The sequence below is a fragment of the Tinamus guttatus genome, unplaced genomic scaffold, assembly GCF_059628265.1.
Source record: "Tinamus guttatus ecotype Peru unplaced genomic scaffold, ASM5962826v1 Tinamus_guttatus_pri_ptg000197l, whole genome shotgun sequence".
Lineage (NCBI taxonomy): Eukaryota > Metazoa > Chordata > Aves > Tinamiformes > Tinamidae > Tinamus > Tinamus guttatus.
In genome coordinates, this window is record NW_028288731.1 from 970,242 (window position 1) to 995,572 (window position 25,331).

Below are 25,331 nucleotides of genomic sequence, written 5' to 3' on the forward strand. Positions count from 1 at the left end.
ACCTGTGAAGCGGTGCTGAGGAGCGAGGATCCTTCAGCGCTTTCCTCTGGGCCACCTGCTGCAGAGCAGCTCGGCAAAGAGCCCCGAGCATCCTGCAAAATCCCCCCATCGCGGGTTTATGCCAGGGAAAAATGACTCTCCCTTCTGACCACCTCGGTGTCTCAGTGTGAGGACTGTGTGATCTCCCTGCTGTTACCTGATTTTTCAGGTTTCCCTGCTCTTCCCTGCATGTTCCTCCCAATAGGAGCAGCAAGAACTGAGTCTTCAGAGTTCAACAGGTGACCCTAGTTGAATTGTGCCTCACAAGAAATCATATTTATTTTCAAAAATGGATCTACAGCCCAGAGTAAGAATGGGCTCCTCCAGCTCAAACTTGATCGTAACCCCTATCTTGATCCTAACCCTAGTTATATCTAAAGCCTCTGTAAGTCCCAAGAAAACCTGAGAGAAAGCTTAGCCTTGATTACAGCAGGGAAGGCATCTCTACACTAAGAGAAAATACAGAAGACCACCGTGTCCTCGTGATGCTCCCTGTTTTTTCAGAACCTAGCAAGCCTTCAGCTTCCCTGGTTTCCATATTCCCTAATTTTAACTGCTTCCCTCTGAGCACATCTGCTGAGCAGAAGTGCATAGAGGGAAAAGCAAATGCAAGGCACAGAGCTCCACGGCTTGCCCTCTTCCTAGCGCTGAGGTCCCTATGGCACCAGCTAGTCCTGCAGGGAAGGTAAAGATGACATTCATCTGATTGCCCGCTGGATACAGCTAGGATCAAATGCCTACAGAAAAAAAAAAAAAAAAAAAAAAGCTATCAGAGAGACATTGGCTCCAAATGACACCAGCCCATTTCTAACCTCCGCCAGCCTTCAACACATGGGCTCTGCCCCACTGCTTTCCTGCTCTAAAGCTGTTTCTGTTCTCCAAGTAGCTGCTCTCCTCTCTGTGGCACTGAGGGCCCTGTGCCCACGCAGCAGTCCCGTGGCTTATTTTGTGCACTGAGAGGGATGCAAAAGAGCCAAAGCAAAGCAAAGCAGCCACTATCAGGCCCTCTACCTGCCGGAGCCACCTCCTTCACGAGGATTTCAAACCAGCCACACCAGCTGCTTATCCAGTAGCGCCGCCGGCAGCACCCACTCCCTGTCCTTATCACCCTGCACAAGTCCAGATCCGCGTAGCTCCCTGCCTGGCCGGCTTCCCGCATTTCACTGGGCTGAGTCACATCAGTGCCATAGAGATAGTTCTTTTTTTAACCATTGAAAATCTCTCTGAGTAGATTTTGGAGGGAAACAATTCCAGGTTGGGGGAAAAGGTCTAAATGATGCTCCTGTCCGTTTTCCTCTTGCACTTGTGCAAACTGACAACTGGTTCCCTCTCTGAGCCTGACACACTCTAAAATTGTGCTTACACCTTCCCCAGTATGAACTTTCTGATGGAAAAATCTTAGCTAACTCCATTATGAACACAGCTAATGATCTGCTTTTCCTGCAGCTAAGAAAGGCTTGTCATAAAACTCAGAGCTGCCTTCTCATTAACTAGCAGCATTTCCTAAGCAGAAAGCTAATTCCCCTTCATTTCCTCTGCGACTCTACTTCCAGCGCACCTGACACCGATCGCTTTCGGACTGGCCCATTTTAAAAATCATAATCGGTTCTGTCTTTTTCCCAGCGAGGTGACTTTTAATCTTCCCTTAATGATAACTCCCCGCCGTGAAGCCAGGGAGTCTGGCTCTCCCCTAGCTTAGGCCAGGCTCACGTCACTGCCTTTGCTGAAGCTGCTGCCTCCGTTCAGCTTCTGTAGCATAAAAAAGCCTCTTATATCAATCTATAGAGAGAGAAGAGCTATAGAGTGTTTATAGGTTATTATCATCTGACCTACACAACTCTGCCCGTCGGGCTACCCAGTGAGCTTAACTGCCACGTTACGTCTTTTGGAGAGCCTCCAAGTGCTAAAACAACTGCAGCACCTCTTGCTCCCAGTTCTCCACCTTCTCTGTGGAGAATAACATCCTCACACTGTCCTGGGAAAACACAGCCTGGGCACCCTTCCCACACCGGTCCAGAGGAATTTGAGGAAAACTGCCAGGCCTAGCTGCGCGCGTTTGGATATTGTCTGAGTTTTGTTGCCGTTGGCGCTAGACACAGATCAGGAGGGCACCGCTTAATTACATCTCGCTAAACTCGAGGCCATGACGATGCCAAGAAGATGCGTGGCACCTGGGGGGAGGGTTGGGATACTGAGAGGTTGCCTCGTTTTCCTCCTTTCTCCGACTAGAAGTCTCCGTCTGTGTCACCTGGACACTGGGTGGAGGTTAAGCCGCAGGACTAGGCCTCGTGCCAACCAAGCGAATCCTGTGTCCTTTCTCCGTGCCAGGGCAAGGCCTTTTATGTCACTAGAATCACAGCAATTCTGTAAGCAGCAGCCAGGCCACGGGCCTGTGCTCTGGTCAGCAGCAGAGCCCGGTTGCTATGTCCTGCGTGTGTGAGGAAGACGAAGGAGGGGACACCCAGCGCTTCGGGCCTGTGCTGGCCAGATGCAGAGCCCTGATGGGGCAGACACAAAGCCAGGCTGCAGCCAACCACACATGCGGGGCACCCGAATCGGTGCAGAATCTCATCCCCCTCGGCCACCTCTGCACAGCCTCTCTCCGGTGACTTGCTTTGATGTCATATTCTGTGAGACCTGTCATTTTTCCCATGGGGACATATTCCTCCTGGGCTGCAGCCAACTGCAAGGATATTGATCCAGGATGAGGCAGGTGCTCATCTCCTCCTCCCCTGGCCATCTTGGAGCCTAGAGGACACGGATTTAGATGATAATTACAACGGGGAATGGAAAATGCCATCTGGGATGTAGCCACTGACCCTAGGAAAGGCTCTTGCTCCCTGCAGTGTCTGGGAGACCTCCTGAAGGGCTGCCCATCGTGAAGTTATCGATGGTGTAAAAGTAACCCCAATTTGGGGGTGTCTCGGCTGGGGAGAGCCGAGCAAATGACTGCGCGTGAGACAGCCCTGCCTCGAGGGCTCCTCTGGGATCAGGGCTTCTCTGTCAGAAACCAAGGCAGGGCCCCTGCTTCCTGGCATCTGCTATCTGAAAAATAATCTGCCGTCATGTGGAAAGGCCCTGGGGCAGAGGAGGGAGCCAGAGCTAAGCCAGGGGAGGGAGCAGGGAGGATGCGTTGGGAGTGCGCACGATCCTGAGCATCATGGAAATAAATATAGGAGATTCGACCCTTTCGGTAAAGGAAGACGGGAACAGGGATTGTGGGGTTGACTTATGAAATCAAACTGAAAAGTCACATGAGGAGCTGTGGCAGAGGCAGGGAGCATGCCAAGATTTCCTCTTCTCAGCACCTAAATCTCCTCCTTTCTATCTCTTCTAATGTCTCTTTCATTTCTCCCTTGTGAAAGCATCGTGAGCAGCTTATTTTTCTCTTGAAATCCTTTGCAACTGAAATGACTGAATTTCTGCCAGTCGCCGAGATTAGTCCCTGCCCCAAATGCAGTGCCTGGCTCTCCATCTCTATTTCCCCATGGGATAAATCACTCTCAGGATTAGGTTTCCAGTGCAGCATTTCCACTCCTATTCTCTCTATGCCTTCCCTCCCCTGCGCAGAGCCACTTCGTGCTGCAGAGACCCAGATGATAATCTTCCCTCACGCGTGGCCTTGCACAGACCTGAACGCTCCAAACCATAGTCATAGCTTCATGATCCAGCTTTCCAGATGAGTTTGGTTCAGGCCAAGAGAGGTCCCCTGCAACAGAGGTGTGCGATGTGAAAGTATTAACAGTTATTTGTGTGTTTTGGGGCAACCTCCGCATAGCAAACAGGTTGAGATCTGCAGGGGAGAAGCCTCGTGCTGAGCAGCAGCACTACATGTGCCTCCAGCTCCGGCGGCTGCATTTCAGGTTCCTCAGGTGCCCAGAAACTTCCCCTGTGCGTCTCCCTTGGGGGAAGCTGGATTGCAGAGCAGCAAGCATGGGGGAAGCTGCTGCTGATCTTCCCTGTTTGCATTTGATGGTTGCAGCAGCCAGCTGGCTCCTCCTGAGGTTGATGCTGGGTCAATAATGACAGGGAGATGGGAATAAAATGCCACAGGAGTATGGAAATGGTCAGGACAAAACTGCAATTGCACATACGCGATTTTCTGCCCCTCTCTCTAAGCTCCTGACTAGCTTTAAACTTGTCACCCACTAAATTACGGACGCAATGGAACTGGCGCCGTGGAAGGCATTGAAAGGGAGACTAATCCTGAGCGCATGTGAGCAGGAGCAGCACCTCCAGAGACACACTCCCAGCAGTGAAGAGAAATGCAGCAGATGTGGTATCTTCTGGGATGAGCAAAAAAAAAAAAAATAGATGCTCTCTGGAAGCCACTGCACTAAAACTGAATTAGGTGGTGAGCGCAGGATGCTACCCCGGCATGTTTCGCTGTCATTTGCCCCTGCAATTAGGCCTGATGATGCTGTAACAACCCCTAAAAGCACTTTTTCAAGATAATTCAGAGGCTGCGTGATGGCCACGCAGTAACTACAGCTCCCTCCATAAACGATGCATGTCGGGGGTGACCACACAGCATTACCCAACCGCGGCAGTTGGGGATCTTGCACCAACTTGCACTGCACGGGGAGATCTCGCAAGCGGGCCCTGTCTCAAAAGCCTCACAGGGTGCAGCCCTGCAAGCCAGTCCTGCTGGAAACAGGCAGGACGGATGCAGGAGCCCTCGCGCTCCGGCGCAAGCGGCGCTCCCGCCGGCGGGATATCGCCGGGGGAAGGAGCAGCAGCCGCGCTGCGCTGCATTTGGGGACAGGGGCGTGCTGGGGCGCAGAGGCCTCGCAGGCAGCGTGCTGCAGGAGCGCGCATCCTTCCAGGCGAGCCGCGCTCGGGGCGCTGCGCGGGGATGCCGGGGCTCTCCGGCACCGCACGGCGCCGCCTCCCGCTCCGCCCGGGGGAAGGCAGCACCGGGGCGGGCGCCAGGATGCGCCGCCCCGACCGGGCCCGGCCATCACCCGCCTGCCGGGCGGCCGAGCGGCGGCGGCCCATGGGGCTGGGGGCCTGGCTGCGCGCGCTGGGCGGCTGCGGCGGCTGCTGCGGCTGCTGCGGCGGCGGCACCGGCGACGCGGCGGCGCCCGAGAAGGAGCCTCTGCTGAGGTGGGAGCGGGATGCAGCGGCGGGATGCGCTGGGTGGGATGCGGGATGCGCTGGGTGGGATGTCTGAGGCGCTTCCCCTTCACGTTCGGCCGCTTCCAAGCCACTCGTGACTACGGAGCTCCCGGGACGGCAGCTCGATCCTGTGATCTCAGTTTAGTCTGGGTCTTCACAGGGCTGAGCGTGCCCCGGGCAAGGCAGACTCCCCCATGCACCCCACGCCGCTGCCGGCTGCTTCCCTCTCCTCCAGAAGGGTTTGCCGCATCCCCCTCACTACAGAAACCGCCTGGCCTTTGTCCGTGCCCCCGCTGAGCGGCACCCAGCCCTGCGGCCTCACTCGCTATGGCACAAAACGGGGTCCGTGTCCTGGCCCCGAGGGTTTGGCTGCAGCTCGTGCAGATGCACGGGCGGGTGTTACAGGGGCCTCCGTCCCCGCAGCAGGGCGGCTGCGCCTCTCGCTGCCGCTGTTCGCATGCAGGGAGCAAGCGGCAGCAATCGCGACGTCCTGATTTCGTGCTGCAAAGAAGTCCTAAATAATAACAGGATAATCCCAACCGGGAAGAGGGGGCTGCAGCCCAGGAAATTGGCATTAACCTAACAAGGGCTCAGTGCAGGTGCTGAAAGGTCGGAGCCGCTTATTGTTTTATTGCCTTAGGAAGCAGCGGCCCCTCTCGCGCCGCGCAGGGGACCTTTCTTTAGCAACCTTTTAAACGCCAATCCAATTAATGCTGGCTTGCAGCAGGAAAGCCCATCCCACGGCTGGGCATTGCCCAAGTGCGTCGCCGCAGCTAAGCTGCTCCCCAGCCATGAGCCTGTTGCGGGCCAGGAGGCTTTGGGGCTTTGCGGCCGCGCGGGCATCTCGCAAGCGCGGGCTTGTCTGGCCGTGCTGCGTTGCTGCGAATGAACATCGCGCTTGGCGTTCAGGGCTGCTGGCCGACTTTGGCTTCCTTGGCTGCCGAGCTTCCCGCGGGGTTTAACTCCCTAAATGTTGACGTCAGGAGCGTTCGCCTCGTTTCCCCCGCGCCGAGCGGCTCCGGCCCAACGAACGTGACATTTCAAAGAGCGCCGGCTGGCAGGCGCGGAGGCGTCTCGGCATCCCTGCCAAGCAGGGCTCGCACAGCGATGCCAAGCGCTGGCGATGGGCGAGCAGGAGCTCCCGCTGAGGGCAGGCACAGGGTACCCGCCTCGTGCCACTGCACCGTCTTGCCCTGCTTGTTTGTGCTCGTAGCAGCGAGAGGCAGGGCCGGGGGAACGGCCTGAGCGAACCCGTGCTGGCCCTGGTGCGGCTGAGCCCGCGCCCTCCACGTCGCGTCCCTCGCTCGTCCTGAATGAGAGGTCGTAACAGAGGATCTTTCCCCCTGTTACCTGTTGCTCAGGTTTCTTGGTTTATTGAATGTCTAATGAACGTTAGACTAATGCCGAGGAGAAGATCGCTGAGGCTGGAGGGACCTCTGGAGATCTTCTCGTCCCAGCCCTGCTCAAGCAGAGTCACCTACAGCAGGCTGCCCAGGACCAAGTCCAGTTGGGTTTTGGATATCTCCAAGGACAGAGCCTCCACAACCCCTCTGGACAACCTGCTCCAGGGTTCTACCGCCTTGCCAGTGACAAAGTCTTCTCTGGGGTTCAAGTGGAATTGTCTTCCTTTGCCCACAATGAAATACTGTTCATCTGCAACGGCTCTGAGAAGAAGATGGGTAGAAACTGCTGCTTTGGCCAAGAGGCACAGGAGATGCTCTGCACACACCCACCCTCCGGTGCCCGAAAGCTCCGCGTGGAAGGCAGGGGTGGGAGCGTGCGATGGGAGGGCGCCATCCACCATCCGCCCCTGCCTCACGTTTGCCCTCCTCTCTGCAGCAACAACAACCCGTACGCGTCGTTCGGGGCCACGCTGGCGCGGGACGAGGAGCAGAACCTGTGGAGCACCCCCCACGACGTGACGCACACCGAGGCGGACGACGACCGCATCCTCTACAACATGATCGTGGTGAGGAACCAGCTGGACACGGACTCGGAGGTGAGGAGAGAGCTGCTGTAGCAAACAGGGGATGGGATAAAGGAGAGCAGGAAAAGTCTGTGGTCCTCGGCCAGTTCCGCTCCTCGGCCTTCTCCTCTCGTGCTGAGCCGCCGCTCTTACGATGCGTCAAGTCTAATACTTCTCTAATTGCTTGTGGGGTAATTACGGGGCCAGCGTCATGGAGGGGAAGTTGACGCTGTTACGTAAGGGGGTGTTGGGGCCTGGCTGCAAAGCCTGGCCACGCAAAGGAGATTCCCACAGCCACGGATTAGCGCCAGGCTGAGGCAAATACTGACACCTCTCCCCCACCCAAAACGTTTTCTATAAAACCTGGAGGCTTCATGTTTGACTTCAGCAGCATTCGAGAGTGGTCCTGCTTTAGCTGAAAGGCTCAGATTAAAAATTCCCCCTGCCATGGGTCACCCTTAAAGAACAGCTCAGTTTTCACCAGGAGACGTAAGCTCCAAAGGCACACTTGGGATAAAAATTAACATTTCTTTAAAAAGTCAAAATGAGATAATGTGATTCTTTGTGTACACAGATGACCAGAATTCCCATTTAATGCCTTTTGTTTGTTTGTTTTTTGGTGGGTGTAGGCTTAATGCTGCCACTTACAATAGAGAGCTCTGTAACCACGTTTTTGTGACAGCCCATGGCCTTTCTCACTGTAGCAACCCGAACTGAAGGCGCCTTCCTCCTTCTTGGGGTAGGGCCCATTGTGCCCTTGACCCGCAACACTCATAAGTGATGGGTATTCGTAAGAACGCGAGTGCAGATAGCCCATCTCTTCTTGCAATGCAGTTAACAGCTCAGCCCCAGACAGGGACCCACCTGTGCCTCCTGCGACCCCATGCAGGGCCTTGCATCACTTCAGAAGGGAATACACAAGCCCTTCCCACACAATGTGCTGCAGAACAGGGAAACATTTAGCTGGGAAATCTGCTGTGTTTGGGTGCAGAGATCTGCTCTTATTGCAGCGAGCATTTTAAAACTAGGCCAAACTGCTTCATCTAATGAGAGATCAGCCCTGAGAGAGGAAAAAACCTAATTGCAAAACAGCAGCAGCAAAAGCCGTAATCGGCTTTGGGGAGCTGCTCGGTTCCCGCTCCCCCGAGGAGCGTGAGCGGGGATGCCCCCGTGCTGGGCACGGAGGATGGGGTTGCTCTTTATGTGTGTACACGCATCTTACAAAACCTTGGGTCCTTTTCTTCCTTGCTTGAAATAAAATGGAAGGGAAAACCATATGGAAGGGCTGTGTCCTTATTATATCCTTCAGCATTGCCCCCATCGACATCGTGCTTCCCTAGGATGGGATTTTGCAAGGGTGACCCAGAGCAGGTAATCCTCGCTCACGTCTTTGGCATCCGTACGGCCCCACCTTTGCCGCTTTCCGGTACTGGCTTTTCCTTAATCTGGCTCACCCGCTTCTGCGTGCCTGTACTTATTTATTCTTAACTATGATGAAGCTAGTGGAGATGAGGTGCTGCGAGCCACAGAACAGAAGCAGTGGGCCACGATGCAGTGGGGACCCTGTCTGGCTTGTGGGGAAAGCAGAGTGCCCAGTGCCCACCAGGCTTTACAGCAGAATAACTCATGTAGAACCAAACCTTTTTGACAATTGCCAGTAATTTTGAATAACAGCACTGATGAATGCATGAAAAAAATGATTTCCTGCACCACGCTCTTCCTTCTAGCATGAGTAAGGTCTTACAGTTTGATTGCTGGGAACTAGCTGCTTCCTTCACGCGATACCAGGATGTAACCTGTAATCACATTTGGAGGGGTCTGTTTATACCCGCAGCGGGGTTGGGAGGCAGGTCTGCGGATCGAGGAGGATCGCCTCCATCGTTTCCCTGGAAGAGCTGCCGCAGCTCATCTACACCAGCTACACAAGCTCGATGCTGAGGAGGCTCCTCAGCCTGTGCTCCGGGCGGGCTGGCCGAGGGACGTCCCTCTGTGGGCCTGGGGATCTGCAGACGTTTTCAGCGGGTGACGCAGGCCGGGCTGCGGGTCGGGCGACGCAAGCTGCCCTGCCTCCGGCTGAACCGGGGCAGCGAGCTCGCCCAGGCATCGCGCACGTGGGCCCCTTTCCCGCCCACTGGCTCGTCCTGCTCGGTGCCGTTTGCTCCCTGTGACTTCTCATCACGACGCCGGGCTTGGAGGAGCCGGCTGGAGCACCTTGCGATTGCAAAAGCCACCGCGCGGCAGGCACGCTAAGATGAAATTCCCTGGAGCCTCCCCAAGCCGGGGATGTTTAGGCTAAGACAAATCTCCAGCGGGAGGTGCCCAGCTCTGTAGCTGGGTGCTGCTGTGGCCCTGAGGCGATGCTGAGAGATGGGATATGTGTGCAGGCCAGTGGGTCCATGTGGGACCTCATTCCAAGGGGCCTGGCGAATGGCACTGCCCTTGCCAGGCCTGTGCTCCTGAGGAGCCACAGAAAAGAGCCGGGTGTGAATGGACTGAGGAGAAAAGAGGGACAAAATCTGGTTTACCTCTAAAAAACACCTTTCCTCTTCCTAACACGCCAGGGGTGCCTACAAAGGACAAACTGCAGCTATGACAGACCTCACCAGCACAAGAGACAGGGCAAAAGAGAGCTCAGAAATGTGAACAGACATGCAGGCACGTGGGGAGCACACATTTTGGAGGCGATGTCCTAAGTGAGGGCTGAGCAGCTCACAGCTCCTGCCTTTTTCTGCCATCGGGCAATGAGGGCAACGTGCCTGGACGCACCTAGAGGAGAAAAAGCATGAGGAAGAGAGGAGTGTGGGAGAGAGAACCAGAAAAGCTGTAGCTGAAGGTCTGGCTTAAGGACATGGGTAAAACCGATGCAATCTTTGGAGATCAAAGGAGTGCTCCAACCTCTTAAAGACTTGGTCGATATTTCAAATATGTAAAAATACTGCTTTCCCTGCAGGATGCCTTCCACCCTGCAGTGTTGCCAAACCTGGCGGTGGTGGAAGGTAAAACCCCTCACTCTTCTGGAGGTGAACAGAGGGGCTCGAGGAAAACAAGTCGTTGTTTGAGTTCCTGCATAGATACAACCAAGGTGCCGCCTCAGCACGAACCCTGCTAGCGGGAGGAAAGTGTTTTATGGGAGATTGATCTAAGTGTTTGTATTTGCTCAGCTGCTTCAAACTGGGCCACTTCACCTGAGCCACGTGAGGCGCAGCCCTGATGTGAAGTGCTACCAAGCTGGACCGGTGTTTTTGCAGCTTGTCCCCAGTAACTGTGTTTTCACCCTTTTTCCTAAATAACTAGAGAATAGAACGGTGATACAAATTACCTCCAAGGGAATAAAGGAAATGGCTTGGAGAGAGGATTGCTTTGGCAACGCAAATAAAACTACTCCTAATTAGGAAATTTCCATACGAGCAGGGAGGAAAAGTTGGACAGTGCTTGCCTGGTCCCGTTGGCACCTTCTTCCCTGGCTTTCAGCTCTGTGCCAGTCTGGCTTATATTTAATGTCAAGGATTCCTGCACTCTTGGCATTTGCAGTGGATGCACTGCTGAGTTTGAGGTTTCCCTGATAAATATCTTCTCTGGAAGTCACTTCAGCACTTCCTGGCCTCGTAGGAACTTGATATCATCTAGGTGGTTTCTGAGGCTGCTGGGGAATGTGGCACGTCCCTTAAAACAGAACTGGCTCATCTTCGCCCAGAGTTTGCAACATCGTCTCTGGTTGCTCCTCAATGACCATCACAACGTGGCCTCCTCCTCCTGGTCCAGGCTGTCCCTGCTCCAGAACCACATTCAGGAGAGAGAAGGATGAGGGCTTCCTTCTGGGTGCCATGAGGTCCTCGCCGCCACCTCAGCGTGCTAAGTCAGCGCCACGGAGGCACGTGTCGATCGTGTTCCTCAAAGCACGTGTCCCATGGCTTATCTACACAGCAGGACAGAGGCACGCAGCTCGTTTTCCCACCAGTGTGCCCGGACTGGTTTGCTCTCTCCTTTCTGCTTAAGGCTGTGGGGTCACGAGGAGGCTGAGACGCGTCCAAGGGAGCCCTGCCAAAAGCTGAAAACTTTCAAGGCTGAGGGGAAACTTCCCACAGAGCTTTCTCCAATTAGAGAAGAAGAAAGGAATCCTTCTCAGGGAGAGGACTCCCCTCCCTGACCATGAGTCCGTGTCACGAGAGAAGAGGCTGTTCCTGCCTCCTCCCTTTTCCTGGGTAAGGAAGGAAACAGTGTTTTGATCCACGGCGCTAGCCCCTCACGAGCAGCGATGCAGGCGGCAGAGCAGCTCACCGCTCCCGTGAGCACCGGCACGAGCTGAGGAGGACGGGGCTGGCTGCCCCCGCGCCGGGCCGCCCAGCGGCTCCGAGCAAGCCGCCCGCGCTCCCAAATCCCCCCGCGCCCCTGACCTGCGCTCACGAGGATCGCAGCCCTGCGGACGGCCTTCCTCCAAATCCTGATCTCCAAGGAGCTGCTGCAGCCATCGCTGCGCAGGCCACGTACAGCTCGGCTGACTCAGAAGCGTGGGCTGTGCTCAGGGGCAACACTGGAAAATCTCCGTGTCCTCGGGTCCATGGTGTGGATCTCACACAGGACCCCGGCTGGTGCAAACAAACTCTCCGAGGCCCCGCGTGCCAGAGAGCAGCTGTGTTTCCAAAGCACAGCCTGCACCCGTGGGTGCTCCTCGCAGCTGGAACCCAACGTGTCGGGTAGGAAAACACCAGTGGGACGACACAGATAAACATCTATTTATCCTACGAGCATTCGTTTCTGTAATCTCCTGCTCGGAAGTGACACACGTTAAGATTGTAACACCACTCAAATAATTTCCGTGTGCTCAAAACCAGCACTACCTGCTGTCTGGACACTTCCACCACAGCATCTTTTTACATGTGTAAACTTATTAAACTAAACTAGGAAAAGCCCTTTTATTCCAGAGTATGGATGTTCCCACAGGAAAGTGTACCTGTATAAACAGCCATGTTTACTTGCATTGCCAGAACTTTAATAAGCAACCTGAAAACCTTCCCCTTTAGACAGTGTCACATTATGCACATACAAAGCTTGAGGTCAAGCCCAACTACATGTACTGTGTAGTTAACCGAGGCCTTAGCTACGTGAACAGGTAGTCACTAAGAATAGTTATTATGGCAAATGCTTCCAACTGAAACCTCAACTCTGCAGCTGCATACCTCTTCTCTGCCACTAAAAGCCTTTTCCCCAGTCTTTAAAAAAGTCAAGTTGTTCTCAAGTGCTTTGGAAAACTTCTCTGTTCTACTTAAACGCCTAACAGAGGGCCAAGCAGTTTAGAGAATCCACCATGTGTCTGTCCCAGATATAGCGACAGTTTTTCTTTTTTCAAATCTCTAGTTTCCCAAGGGCCAGCATCATGCCATTTTCAGTGCAAGTGCATGCAAACAAGGTGTTGCAAGAGTTGTCAGGAGACAATTATTGATATATGGCTGGTTTCCCAAGCTGCAAAGGTCAAATAAGGTGTCTTCACAACCTCAGTTTTTGATGCTAACCTGGATGTCAAGGTTTGTTTATCTCATACAAGTTTCGGGCTGAAAGAGCGGGACTGTACATTTGTGTGTACATTTAAGGGTACATTTGGAAGCTTATGCTGTCCTCCGGCTGAGGGGAGGGTTATAATTCTCAGCCATGAGCAGAGGTGCAGTGCTGTATTCTCCCTGCCCCTACTAAGGAGACCACTTTGGCCACAAGGTATCAGCTAAATTCTCACAAGCCAAATTCCACAATCTGACTTTAAAGTAACTAAAAGTCTGTGAAGCTACCAAGGAGGTTACTTGTTTTGTGTATGCCGGGAAGATAAAGAGGTAAAGAGAGGAAACATTATGCTAAAATACTCTACATTTGCCAGTGCTCTGTCTTCCAGCAGTAATGCAAGTTTGGCCATCAACCTTCACGCTGATCCCTCAATGCCAACATCATCACTTTGGATTTTGCCCCGTTTCTAAAAGGCCACATTCCTAGAAATGCAATGGAGACTCCACCACACACAGACAACTGACCATCTTTTATCCTTTTGCTTTGCAGGAATGGCAAAAGCTCAATTACGATATTTATACCTTACGACAAACCCGAAAAGAAGTGAGAAGCAGGTGGAAACACATTTTGGAAGACTTAGGTAAGCCAGCAGACAAAAAGATGCCTTCTTTGTGGAACACAAAATGTTGCAGGACGGGCATAGGTGGTGGTACCAAATGAGGGGTCTCATGATCGCTGAGGATTCAGGCAGTTGCACAAAACCAGACTTGCAGAGGATAAAGGAAAGGGAAGATTGATACCTGGGAATTCACCTGGTGTTTTCATAACCAAGATAAGCAGGGAAGAATGAATATTCCTTTCAGATCTGAACACAGATAGACATCTTTCTTCCTTGTGCCAGCAGATCCGAGGCAACCCACCCACTCTGTTTGGGCCTAAGCAAATCAGACGCACTCCCTCACAGAAGATGTTGCTCAACAGGGGCCCTCCCAGGCCTGCTGTTTTCTCTCCCACAGCAAGGCCCAGCTGCAGGCTATGCCATAGAGAGGCAGGAGCCGGGTGACCACGCGTGGCACCAGCCCGCTGGCCGAGCAGCTCGTGTGGGTGACGCTGCGGATGGACATGGACAGTGGCTAGGGAGAGGAGGACGCGCGTGACTCACGTGTCCTTGCCTGGCTCGAGGATGCTCAAGGACGTTATCAATAGGAGCAGATGTGATTTGTATCTCCGATATTCCCACCCTGTCTGCCGCTCCGGGGTCAAGAGAGGAGGAACATTATAAATTTAGAATTGGGGATCAGCCTTCATCTTTGTCAAGATGCTAACATTACCTCTTCGGGCCAAACGTGACAGCAATGACGTGACATCCTTAAAGACCTCCTGATCATCCCCTTGATATATATCTCTCCCTTTCCTTCCTGGGATACCCTTCCTATGGGAAATACTGAACGCCTCAGGAGCAATTATCCACACAGTATTACTGCAGTAGGCTTTTTATTACTATTATCAGAGACCTGCTGACATAGCTCTAACCCCTAGAGTCCACAGGACCCCCAGCCTACCCTCAAAGTACTTGCTGTAAGTACATCAGGAGCACATAGGAGCTGTACTGACGTGCAGGGAGGTCTGTGGTGAGTGTTAGTATCCTTTCACTGGAAAACTAGCAACAAATACATATGATTTTTTTAGGGCTTTTTCTCCCATCCCCACAAGCAAGCTCATCCCTACAGCAAGTGTAGACATGAGACTGCCTCAGGGAAACACTAATTTGTGTTAACAAGGAGGCAAAAAAGCAGCACAAGGTAGAGGTAGAACAAGGAAGGTCAAAAGAACATGCAGGACTCAAAGGTGGCCATTTCTGCCCTAGGTTTCCAGAAGGAAGCAGACTCCCTGTTATCGGTGACGAAGCTCAGCATTATCAGTGATTCTCAGAACATGGGCAAAGCCCGGGAGATCCTGCTAAAGCTCTCTGAAGAGACAAACATCTTCCCAACCAGCTGGGAGCTTTCTGAGCGGTACCTCTTTGTGGTGGTGAGTAACTCGGAGGCTGCTGTCACCCCCACCTCCACAAGCAGGGTCAAGATGGCCAGAGGAGGTGAGCTGCATCGCAGCAAGCTCCCATGCATGTTGGCCTCCGTGACAGAGGTTGCACTCAGAACTCACTTTTTTGGAAACATCCGTGCTGTAGTGCTGTCAATCCAGCCCTCGAAGTTGCTCTGCACCTGGGCATTGCAGGGTCCTCTTGCAGCTGGATGACTGAAGTGGGAAAGGGTAAGAGCTCATGCCTGATGTTGCCTGAGAACTGTTAAGAGAGCCACCTTGGAGGGAGGATGTGGGATAGGGAGATGCCACTGACATAAGCATTATAGTGACTGTGAAACTCCTTGGCTTTGGTAGGACCGGCTGATAGCCCTTGATGCCGCAGATGAGTTCTTCAGGATGGCCAGCGTGGTGTATCCCAAGAGACCCAGTGGGGAAAGAGCGGATGACAGTCAGAAGGCAACACAACACATCTCTGTGATGCCCTGAGGAGATGGCCTCGCAAACGCAGCATGGATGGTGGGTTCCTTCCCTCCTGGCATCTGGCTCCTCTGCCAAGCGGTTAGTACAGTAGAGCCGTTCCTTGTTTCCCTTCAGAGAAGCGAGCAGGCCGGCTGGAGCTGAGCGCAACCGTCCCCAAGAGCGAAGCGGCGCGGAAAGGGGGTCCCGGTGGACGCTGGCAAGGAAGCAGCCGTGGCAAGGAGCAAGAACTGATGTAGTCCTGATGAGAAGCTGAACCGCTGTCTAGGCAAGGGGGGATCCACTGCCAAAGCAATGCTACCAATAGCCAGGAAATCTCTAGTTGCAAGCGCCACTTTGAGATCTGCATTTCCAGCTTCCCCTGGTACCATTCCCTCCCTTGACCTTCATAGCCAGGAGCATGCAAGGAGGAAGGAGGAACATTCCTCCCTCGGCTACGGTTTTGTGACGTTCCTCCATGCACCGGTCATCTTCCTTATCTCCGGCTGACCGCTGCCGCTCGGGTGGAGACAGCCCCAGCTCCCATTCTCCCGGCGGACCCAGAAAATGGGTTTACAGCTGGGAGAGGAAGTAGCTCCAGGCATCGAAGTGGTGCAGGGCTCTTAAAGGTGGGTGCTGTGCCCCATGTTGCTGGCAGTGCTGCACCAGAAGGGCAGAAAATACCCTTAGCTATTGGGGTGCTGTCAGGGGCAGAAATCTCCTTGGAGCTCCGACCATCAGCGCCCCGACACGAACCAGGGAGCCCTACGCTCATCACCAGCACTGCGGCGTTCACCGCCTGAAGCTGCATTTCAGGAAGGGGGCTAGGTCGGGCCTGCTGGTAATTTGGCTCCTGTAACATCCCAGATTGGACACCCAACACCTTAATTCATTTCTGAAAGTTTCAGTCTTAATTGCATTTCTACAAAAAAGAAAACACTACAAAGCTGCATGTACTGAAGTTTACAGGCGCTGCTGGGATTGAAGATTTTTAATGAACACCCTTTGTATGTTGTTAGTTTTTTGTCTGCTAATGAGCAATAATTTTAAAACACTGGATTTGATAATTTAAGAGTAAGTGGATGTTCAACACTGGTTAACACATTTGCTGCTAATTGGCCAGCTGAAAGTGCTGGTTTCACCAGACCTCCCAAAATAGCAATATAGAGCATTTATTTGTTTATACCTACAGTGTTTGAAACGCACATGTTATATACATATTTATTAGTTGTTTGTTTGTCAGTCTTCCTGGAAAATGTTTTTGTCAACTCTAGACATGAATGAAAACCAAATTTAATAAAGAAAACTCGTTATGAAAGCAAGGTGAAGGTTTCTTGCTCTCCCTGCGACCCTGGTGAGGAATGGTTCAGTGGAAACGATCGCAGGCAGCACCGGGTACCCTGCCTGCTGATAACGAAAGGGTTGGGGGGTGGTAGAGCACACATTTCTGTGACCCGTTTTCCTCACGCTAACACAGCATGTCAGCCTGAGACTGAAGTCTTCATAAAGGATGGGAACTGAACTAGGGCAACATTCCCATAGTTTTTTTTTTAGTAGAATTTCAGCTGCACCTTGGAAAACCTCTGTATTTTTATATAAAATAAACACTAGCGCATGATGGTTCCTGTGCTAAACATTTACATGAACAGCCTGCTGCCGAACAGAGACCCTGCAGACCTAGGAGTAAACTATGCAACACCACACAAAATCCAACCCTTATGGAAAAATGTCATTAAAGCCTCAAAACTTATGCAATGTGTGACAGCTTACACTTTATAGTGCCATGTGCTATGCACAACCAGCCCACAAGTTCCTAAATCTTGTGGGGCAGCAGAAGGGCTATGGTGTGGTGCAGCTGTCCTCTGTACATCTGAGGTGGAAGACTGGTGGAAGACTGAATTCCAGTTACCAAAACGAAGACAATAATTAGCATAGAGACTGGGACCTTCTCATTAGGCAAGAAATGCATCACCACCAAGAAAGATAGAATAAGACTTTCATAAAATATATAAATGTCTTGAGCAGCATCTAGGTCAGGGGTTCCCTGGTGGTGCAAGCATCACTCTCATGGGCCTGGATAGGGGATATTCACTCCCAAGAGGGCGATCACACAAGATGTGAAGAGGAGGTTTGAGTTTCCGTCACTCGACACGTTGCCGGGGTCCATCTGAACCTCTAGCCACCCTCCAAGAGCGCTCTGGGGTCCCATAGGCCCCATATCCTGTCTGCAGTCCTGGATAGGTGCATTAGTCTGCACAAGACACCTGCACACGGGTAACTGAACCCTGCTGCAGCCCCAGGCAACCCCACGAGCACCCGCCTCGGAAGCTTTGGGTGTAAGAAAGCCGAGTGAACACCAGATGCCACTGTTCCCTTAGCCACGCCGCGACGCGCTGAGGGAAATCCCGCTTGCAAAGGCACGAGGAAACCTTCCAAGCTTTTGCTGCACGCATCAAGGCCCTCAAGCCTGTGTTTGCTGGTTTGAGATTGATTTTTAGCCATTTAATAATCGCTCTGGGTCAGGAGACAGAGCTCAGCCCATCTCTCTCGCCAAGGTTAGCGGGGCCGGGGCGGCTCTGCTGCCGGTTGGGAGGCAGAGCTCCCATGCAGCACGGGGGGCCGGCACCTGCAGGGATTAGCATGGTCACCAAGCACGTTCATCTTCCCCTCTGGAAGGCGAGGCTGGCACTCCTTTAGCTGAGGAAGGAAAAATGCCAAGAACCTGCTAAAATAATCTATGAGAGGGGGCCTAAAATAGGCATCCGAGCCCACTCGACTTTCAGGTAAGAGTTACCTCAACTTGTATTCAGCAATATGTCAACTACGAATAAATAAAAAAGGGCATTTTTTCTTCCCTCCAACAAAACATGGGCATGTACCACCTAGATTTCCCTTTTTTTCTTTTTTCCTAGGTCATGGTGGAAACACACACCACTAACATGGTTAACATGATAACCTGCAACATGCAGCCCCTTGCTACCGAGTCACGCTAGCTCCCCTGAAGACAAGTGAGCAATCCTGATTTTTTCCAACTATTGGTCTAGCTTGGTCTCTCTCCCACCTCCCTTTGGTTGTCTCACTCTGCTCCCTCATCAGTTTGCTCAGCGAACCTGGGGAAAACCCATGCCGCTAAACGCTGGTCTACACATTGGTTTAAGAGTGGGTGAGCAAAGTACTTAAGAGCGGTGGGTGACTCGGAACAGAGCAGGAGCGTTCCCGTCCTCTTATCTCAAAGAGCTCAATGACACGCAGGGTAGTGGGCAGGTAACACGTGTCCATTCAAAACAGAGACCGGTTAAAGTCAAATCTGGCTGGAGACTATGGTGACTGCGTGCCTGTTCGCGTGGTTTCCTGTGCCTATTCCGAGTTTTCCCAGGGCATACAACATGAGGAGAAAGAATTTGTGGTGTGCTTTGTCCAGATCATCCATGACAGCTCAGCTGTTAGCTGTAAAACAGGCTGAAGGTGGCAGTGACGGTGTTTGGTAAAGGCTGGCAGTGCCGGATGGAGGCGAGAGGTGGTGGCCTGACCAGGAGTCAGCCTTTCCATTTTACTCACGGTGGATGTAAATCACACCATAAATTCCAATAAATAACGAGAACAGACATGGGAAAGAAAAAAAGCTGTCTTTTAAATTTCAGCTATAGGAAAAATTACCACTTCAAACCCCTCAGTTTCAATCATTTCTAACATTAGAAATAGCAACACTTGCATACTTTTCCTGGAGGGAAAGCTTTTCTAATCTAATGAGGATCAGTAATATTGAGTGACTTAACACAAAATAGTTCTCCAAAAGTATTCCTTTGAAGACAAACAGCCATATTTGCAAAGGGGATCCTTGTTACTCAACTTCTGAATTATCAGAAACATTTCCTTGCCTTAAAAACTCCACGTACTACTGCCACATCTGTAGGGAGAATTGCCATCCCATAGGCAAAACCACCACAACCTCTCCCATTTGTTTTTTTGCTGGGCTAAATGCCCCAAAAAGGGAATTAGATGGCCAGAAGATTGTTGAGTTTTCCTAACAGGTGGCCTGGTGAAATATCTTATTTGTCTCTTTAAGCTTTAAGAGGAGAAGTTATTTGCTCAAAGTGGTAAAAAATAAAGAGAAGAGGATAGCAAATGGAGGAAATTATTCCTTAGCCAGTTATTGCTTCTGCCCAAGAAAAGAAAACAGTATTTAGAAGGTGAAAAAGGTGCAACAGGTTCATAGTAGGTGCCAAAAATATGCCGTGATGGTGATGCAGAGTGGGCCATCTGAGCAGCACCAGCACGTTGACGCGCGTTTGTGCGTGCTTGAGCAACCATCATAAAAGCCCCATTTGTTTGGTGACCGTCCCCCAGTAGATCAGAAGGCAGATATATTTATGAAACAACAGGCTACCAGAAATTTATCCTTTGGAGAGTAGCAACTTCATACCTATTAAGCTACCGGGATTTTTTTCCTTGGCTTTTGCAGGGCTTGAGTCAGACTTCGGAGACATAAACACCAGGGGAACGCCAGACACCACCGCAGTCAAAAACAAAACTCCTGCCAGCGGCCCATCTAGCCCTATTTTGCATCATAGTCCCAAACATAACAAATAGGGCTTATGAGGAAATTTCCCCAAAGTCTACATGTGAGTTTCTGAGGGAAGAAAACAGAGCTCAAACCCTTTCTCCTGGCTCAGGGGTCATAGGGAAAAGTCAGGTTGGAATGGACCTAGGGACAGGGTCATCTGGGACAACCTCCTGCTCAAGAGCTTGAGATACCTTCTTCCCCTTCAAAAATAGCAAAAGCAGTTTGAAATGCAAAACCTTATTGGCAGTATGTGTTGACCTAACCAAAGCAGCAGTGATTGGCATGAAGAAACTATATTAGAAACAAAGAACTGTGAAACCTCACACGGAGAGCAGATCTGACATGAACAAAGTTGCCTATGAAACCCTTTCTTGATGACACATCTACTTCAAATGACCTTGGCCAGCTTTCAACACGCATTTCCATGTCTGTTGGTGTCAGCAGTTTGATGAATCCTTCAGGGATGAAGGACAGGGAGGAAAGGGAATGATGTTACCTCGGCAAAAGAGAACTGGCCTGGAATTTGGAAACTTGGTTTCCATTCCCAAAGCCATCCCAGGACTGCGTGGCCAACTCAGTCTCCATCCATCCTTAAAGCTGCCCACAAGCAAGACAGGGAGATCATATCTACTTGAGCTGATGGCAAAATGGTCTTTCTATACTTGAGTTGCTGTCAAGAGTTTGGCATTTCTGCATCTGCCTTCAAGCAAAACTTTGTATCTCAAAAATGTTCACAAGTCTATTATCCAAAAAATGCTGCTATAACAATTTCAAGATGTTTCGCTTCAACTTCTGACGTTTTCTTTTACATTCTCCAGCTTTTTAGGATAAGCCAAATAAAGCATTGTTTCTATCCAGAAAATAAACCTTCACATTTAGATCACAGCAGTGCCTTTAAAAGCAGTGATAAGGCACTTATTTTTATTTTTATATTTTTTTTAAGGGAAATACCTATTCCCTCAAATGGTTTCAGTTCTGATAAATCAGCAATTCCAGACAGAATTTATTTATTTATTTTTAACCCCAGCCCTGCCTCATATTTAACTCTTAGCTTTAAACTGCTCTGACTCCTATCAACAAAGTGTGCTGCAGGGCTGGAATATTCCAATTATTTTTCAAGGTGGAGGGAAGAAAAATCATGATGCAAAAAATAAGGGAGGGGCATCTTTTAATCACTCTGGATACATTTAAGCGAGGATCAGCTGGAGACTGTAGCTCTGCAAGAGCCATGCGCAGACATGCCGAGGAATTTGGCTTGCTGGCAGTTTATCTACCCCAATTAAAGGCAGATGCAGCCTCACGCCTCCACAAACGCTCATGAACTGGCAGCTCTGCAGCTGGAAAAGGCAGCTAAGACACAGCGACAGTCTTGAAGCATCTGCAGAGTTCAATTTTACAGCACAACTGGACTTTTAACTTGCCCAACTGCACAAAAATATATTGTCCTTTTCCTTCGTGCCTCCTTGAAGGAGAGGCAGGGTGGAAATTGTCCAAATTCAGAGAATTGCAGAGCTCGTGGTTTGTATCTCTTTTTGATGGTCCACAACAGAGAAGGGGTGTTACAGGGGGCATCAAACTGAAGCAGCAGGGTCTGCACCCCAGTGACACAGGGAAAGATGTTCAGAAGACACTTGCTCAAGTTACCTTCTCTTTAAATTACGCAGACGTACATGCTGCTTAAGGCCTTGCAAAGTCTTGCAGAATGGGAGCGAGGGTTTCCTTCAACCTCAGTCCTTCTTCCCCTCGGCCCCACAAACACTTATCACTACTAATATATATTGTCAATGCCTGGTTTCTAGATTGCTGACGTTTTCCAGATTCTTCCCTTATGGTTTATTACGCCTCTTCTGCGCTACATTTGCCGTTACACATTTCCCATCTTAGAGCCTTACCTTTCACACCTCCCTATTTCCTACCTTTTTTTATTATTATTATTATTATAAATCTGCACGTTTTAGCAGTTAATGAGGTGGTAGGGGGCCAAGCAGGACCTACTCGACGTTAGGGATTACCGGCCTTTTCCTAGATTTAGGGCAAAGATGTAACCTCGAAACTATGCGACCTGACAGGCAGCAGCCCTTCAGCTTGATGGAGAAATACGTGGTACCAGCCAGGCAGTAGGGCCTGGCTCTCCCATTCACCGGAGTGGGCAGAAAGACCTGCTAGAGATAACAAAACTCTTTCCTTTTTACATGTAGAAATATTTAACACAAACGTAGTCACCAAATTCAGCAGAGAGAGCAGGAGGCTTAATGCTGGAAAGGCTGAGAAGTCACCGAGAGGCTTCAAGATGGAAAAACAAACAAACAAAAAATCCCAAGCTTTTTCTCAGCACTGAGTAAGGATCAGCCAAAGAGGAAAGCGATCAAGCGCACAAGGCTTTTCATGTCTGCATTTGCGACATCTTTTGGAAGCGTTATTCTCTGTTTTTTCCATGCATTTGGCATCAAGACTGGCTGCCATGGGTGACCCAACATTGGATCAAGTGTGGCCTTTAAGGAAGGGGAATAAAAAGGAGAAAGTGAGTAAGCCTGAGAGGGCATCAACAGTCCTCATGTCCTGAATGGTCTCATGCTGTTTTTCCACTTGCTGAGCTACAGCTTTGAGAACTGTCTCTGCAGGCTAAACCCTTTTTGAGGATGCAAAAGGACATATCACATCGCTTCATGTCACAGGCCCCAATGGAAAGGGGGATGATGCTTTAGGATCAGCCACTTCAGGTAAAGAAGAGGTCACCACAGATCTCTGTGGCCACGTTACCAATGCACCCAAATGTGGCAGTTTACCTTCATGCTTTAAGTGTGTTTTTCACTTGGATTCCTTTCTCAAGACACGAGCGCTGTCGGGATGGTCGTATATCAGCTTGGCATGCAGCTGGGTGCTTCCGACACCTGCATGTTCCTGGGATGCATCCCGGAGGCTCCAGGTACCTCAGGACCCAGCCCAAAGCATTTGACTTCTACTATTTCTTCTGTCTTCAATGCTCTTTGAAGGACTGGCGCCCTTTGAAGACACAGAACCCATTTCACCCCAAGAAGGAGCCATGACTTCCTCGGAGAGCTGCCGAGCTGGTGCCGCAGCAGAGGTGCAAGGGTGCAGAGCGAAGGGTGGCTGCTCTGATGTGTAGAAATAACCCCTGGGTAAACACAGCAACAGGGGCAAATGTGCACTTATCTAGTCACTAATTTTGCAGTGCAATCGAACTCACAGCTTGCCTTACAGCTTTTGCAAACTGCTTTTCCACCCTAGGAAAAGCCAGTGTTTTCACAGGCTGCACTTGTTCACCTGCTCCAAAATCCTGTGCTCAGGCCAGGAACCTACGTGCACCCGTCCTAGAGCAAACTACATACAACTTCAGGAAGAGAAGGAGATAACACACAGCAGCCCCTACCTTTACAGCCCCTATCCCCTCTTGAGCATCTCTTATCCGCAGTGAAAACCCTATATGAGATTAAATTCAGGCTATCTGTTCCTATTTGCATTCAGCCAAGGTGCTCCTATGGAACATGATTTAATTTTCCCTCATCCCTGACCTCATTTCAGGGGATGGTAGTAGAAGTTACTTAAAAGTCACAGCCATACTCTCTTGGGTCACCATGAAAAAGTTTAAAGAATTATATATATAAAATATATGTATATAATATATATTATATATACACACACGAGCAAGAAAAAGCAGGCTAGCCTGTGCCTGCCTGCTGCATGGTCACGCTCTCGTTTCCGTTGCGGGGAGCACGGGGCCAGGCTCAGCAGCAAGGTAGAGACGGGAAAGGATGAGTTATGCTGGCAGACCAGACACCACAGCCATAGAAAAGGAGCCTGTCCAGAAGTGGCTGATGCAGTTCACAAACCGGACGAGCGGCAGCCACGCTGCCAACCGGATCGCGTGCCAAAAGAGCGGAGCTGTTCTGATTTATACCACCTAAAGATCCGACCTGCAGCTCTGCTGCTCCTTCAGCGCGAAAAAAGACCTGCAAAACAGCTGTGTGACAGTATTAAAAGGTACTAACTCAGGCGCTCTTGAACGTGAGGGCAGCTGGATAAGAAACCCTTCTATAGAACTGGGCCCTGCAGGGCCTCCCCATCCTGGGTCATCCTGCGACCTCTCCTGCAATGGGGAGTTTTTCTGCCTGTGCCAATAGCCCCAGCTCCAGGTCACCAACACTTAAGTAGGCTTTTTAGTCAGGAAAATAAATAAAAACAAATAAATTAGGTGTTACACAGAGAGACGAACCCTTGTGAGAATCATTTCTTCAAATGTAAATTTAAATACTATGATTTTCCCAGAGTACCACCTGAATTCCTTTTATTTATAAAAGGCTTCGCTCAAGCATCCTTAGATGCTTTCATGAGAGTTTCTACAACTATGACTGCTCCAAGCCCATCATATTTAAGGACTTCCAAATTGCTGGATGTGCACTATATACCACTGGGCCAAACCTTTGTTGGGTCAAAAATCTGTATTTAAGTCAGTGCCTCCTTTGCATCAGGGCTCGTTTGCTGGCCAGCACCTGAGCACCCAGAAGGCGGCCAACGAGTAGAGCGGCAAACACGGCTCAATCTGCTGAGGCCACAACCAGGACTTCACACTTCTGTGCTGTTCCTTTGCCCATCAGTGAATCACCAGCTTCTGAAAGGGAAAACAGCGGCCTCCTACATTCAGCTTTTGTTGGGAGCAGCATAGGCTGTTGATGACCTCTCCAATTATGAGTGGTTTAAGTTCATGCTGTAGCCATCCATCTGTTGCTATATCCCATCCAGTACTTCTCCAGGAGCTTGCTAACCTTAAAGTGTGTTTTGATTTTGTGTAAAGAAACAAAAACAGGCCATTTGCAAGAGACTTCGATCCAAACTGGTGCTTTGAAGCAGCTAGGCTGGGGTGAGGCTCTGAAATAATCTGCTGGTGAGTCACAACCCCACGACCGGGCGGCAACTACTCGATTCGTCAAACCCGCGTACCTGATTTTCTGGCTCCTTGTTAAATATTTACAGTCTGTCTGAGTTTATAAAGGCTATTGCACAGCAAAAAGAAGGGCCTGCCTCCACAGCAGTGCATCCTTCCACATCAGGCTCTTCTCGCTCTCTCATGTTGTTGATTTTGCAGAAGAGCCCAGCACAAAGCCAAGGTGAAAAAGCAGTAAGCAAAGATGTACGCAAAGCAAAACAAAAAACAGAGCAACAAGTGCCATTAGCTTCCTAGAACCAGGAGCTTTCAGAGTCCATATCACCCTTATCGAGAGCAAATCCAGCTCCATTAAATACAGCAGGCCTTGCTACGCTTTGCTGAAGTAGATCTTCCAGGGTTTATTTAACTGCCCAAATCCCTGGGTTACAGACCTCTTTATGTCCAAGATAACAAAATGGGGTAGCAAGTAAGAGTGACAAGAGGCCATTTTGTCGTTGGTGCCCTGCCCTCTGGCTCGCTGCGCATGCCAACGGCACAAGCATGCAAAGCACTTGGCTACGCACCCGTTTGATCCACGGGGCTTTGAGCGCAGCATACTGGGGTTCGGCAGGCATTCCCAGACCCCTCTGGATCAGAAAAACCTTAATCCTGTAGTAGGCTGCATCTTCCAGCAAAGGTTGCCCATCCTGTCATCTCAGTGCTTGGTCCTAGACGGGTCTATCCTATCCTTCTGCAAAAAGGGGAAT

The 25,331-nt window shown here is 50.8% G+C and overlaps 1 protein-coding gene across 1 annotated transcript; it reads left to right on the forward strand.

Moving 5' to 3' along the window:
* Positions 1-4,998: 4,998 nt before the first annotated feature.
* Positions 4,999-15,171, forward strand: MREG (melanoregulin). Its single transcript, XM_088523782.1, has 5 exons — positions 4,999-5,145; positions 6,997-7,156; positions 13,166-13,256; positions 14,484-14,647; positions 15,014-15,171. Exons 1-5 carry the CDS (start codon positions 5,036-5,038, stop codon positions 15,143-15,145), a joined length of 657 nt encoding a protein of 218 aa, XP_088379908.1. The 5' UTR covers positions 4,999-5,035; the 3' UTR covers positions 15,146-15,171.
* The last annotated feature ends 10,160 nt before the right edge of the window (positions 15,172-25,331 follow it).

What these genes read in the sequence shown, in the direction of transcription:
- MREG (XM_088523782.1), top strand. Translation starts at nt 5,036, where the DNA reads ATGGGGCTGGGGGCCTGGCTGCGCGCGCTGGGCGGCTGCGGCGGCTGC. An exon ending in ACACATTTTGGAAGACTTAG is followed by an intron (nt 13,257 to 14,483) that starts GTAAGCCAGCAG and finishes TTTCTGCCCTAG; the next exon opens with GTTTCCAGAAGGAAGCAGAC. An exon ending in AGCGGTACCTCTTTGTGGTG is followed by an intron (nt 14,648 to 15,013) that starts GTGAGTAACTCG and finishes TGGCTTTGGTAG; the next exon opens with GACCGGCTGATAGCCCTTGA.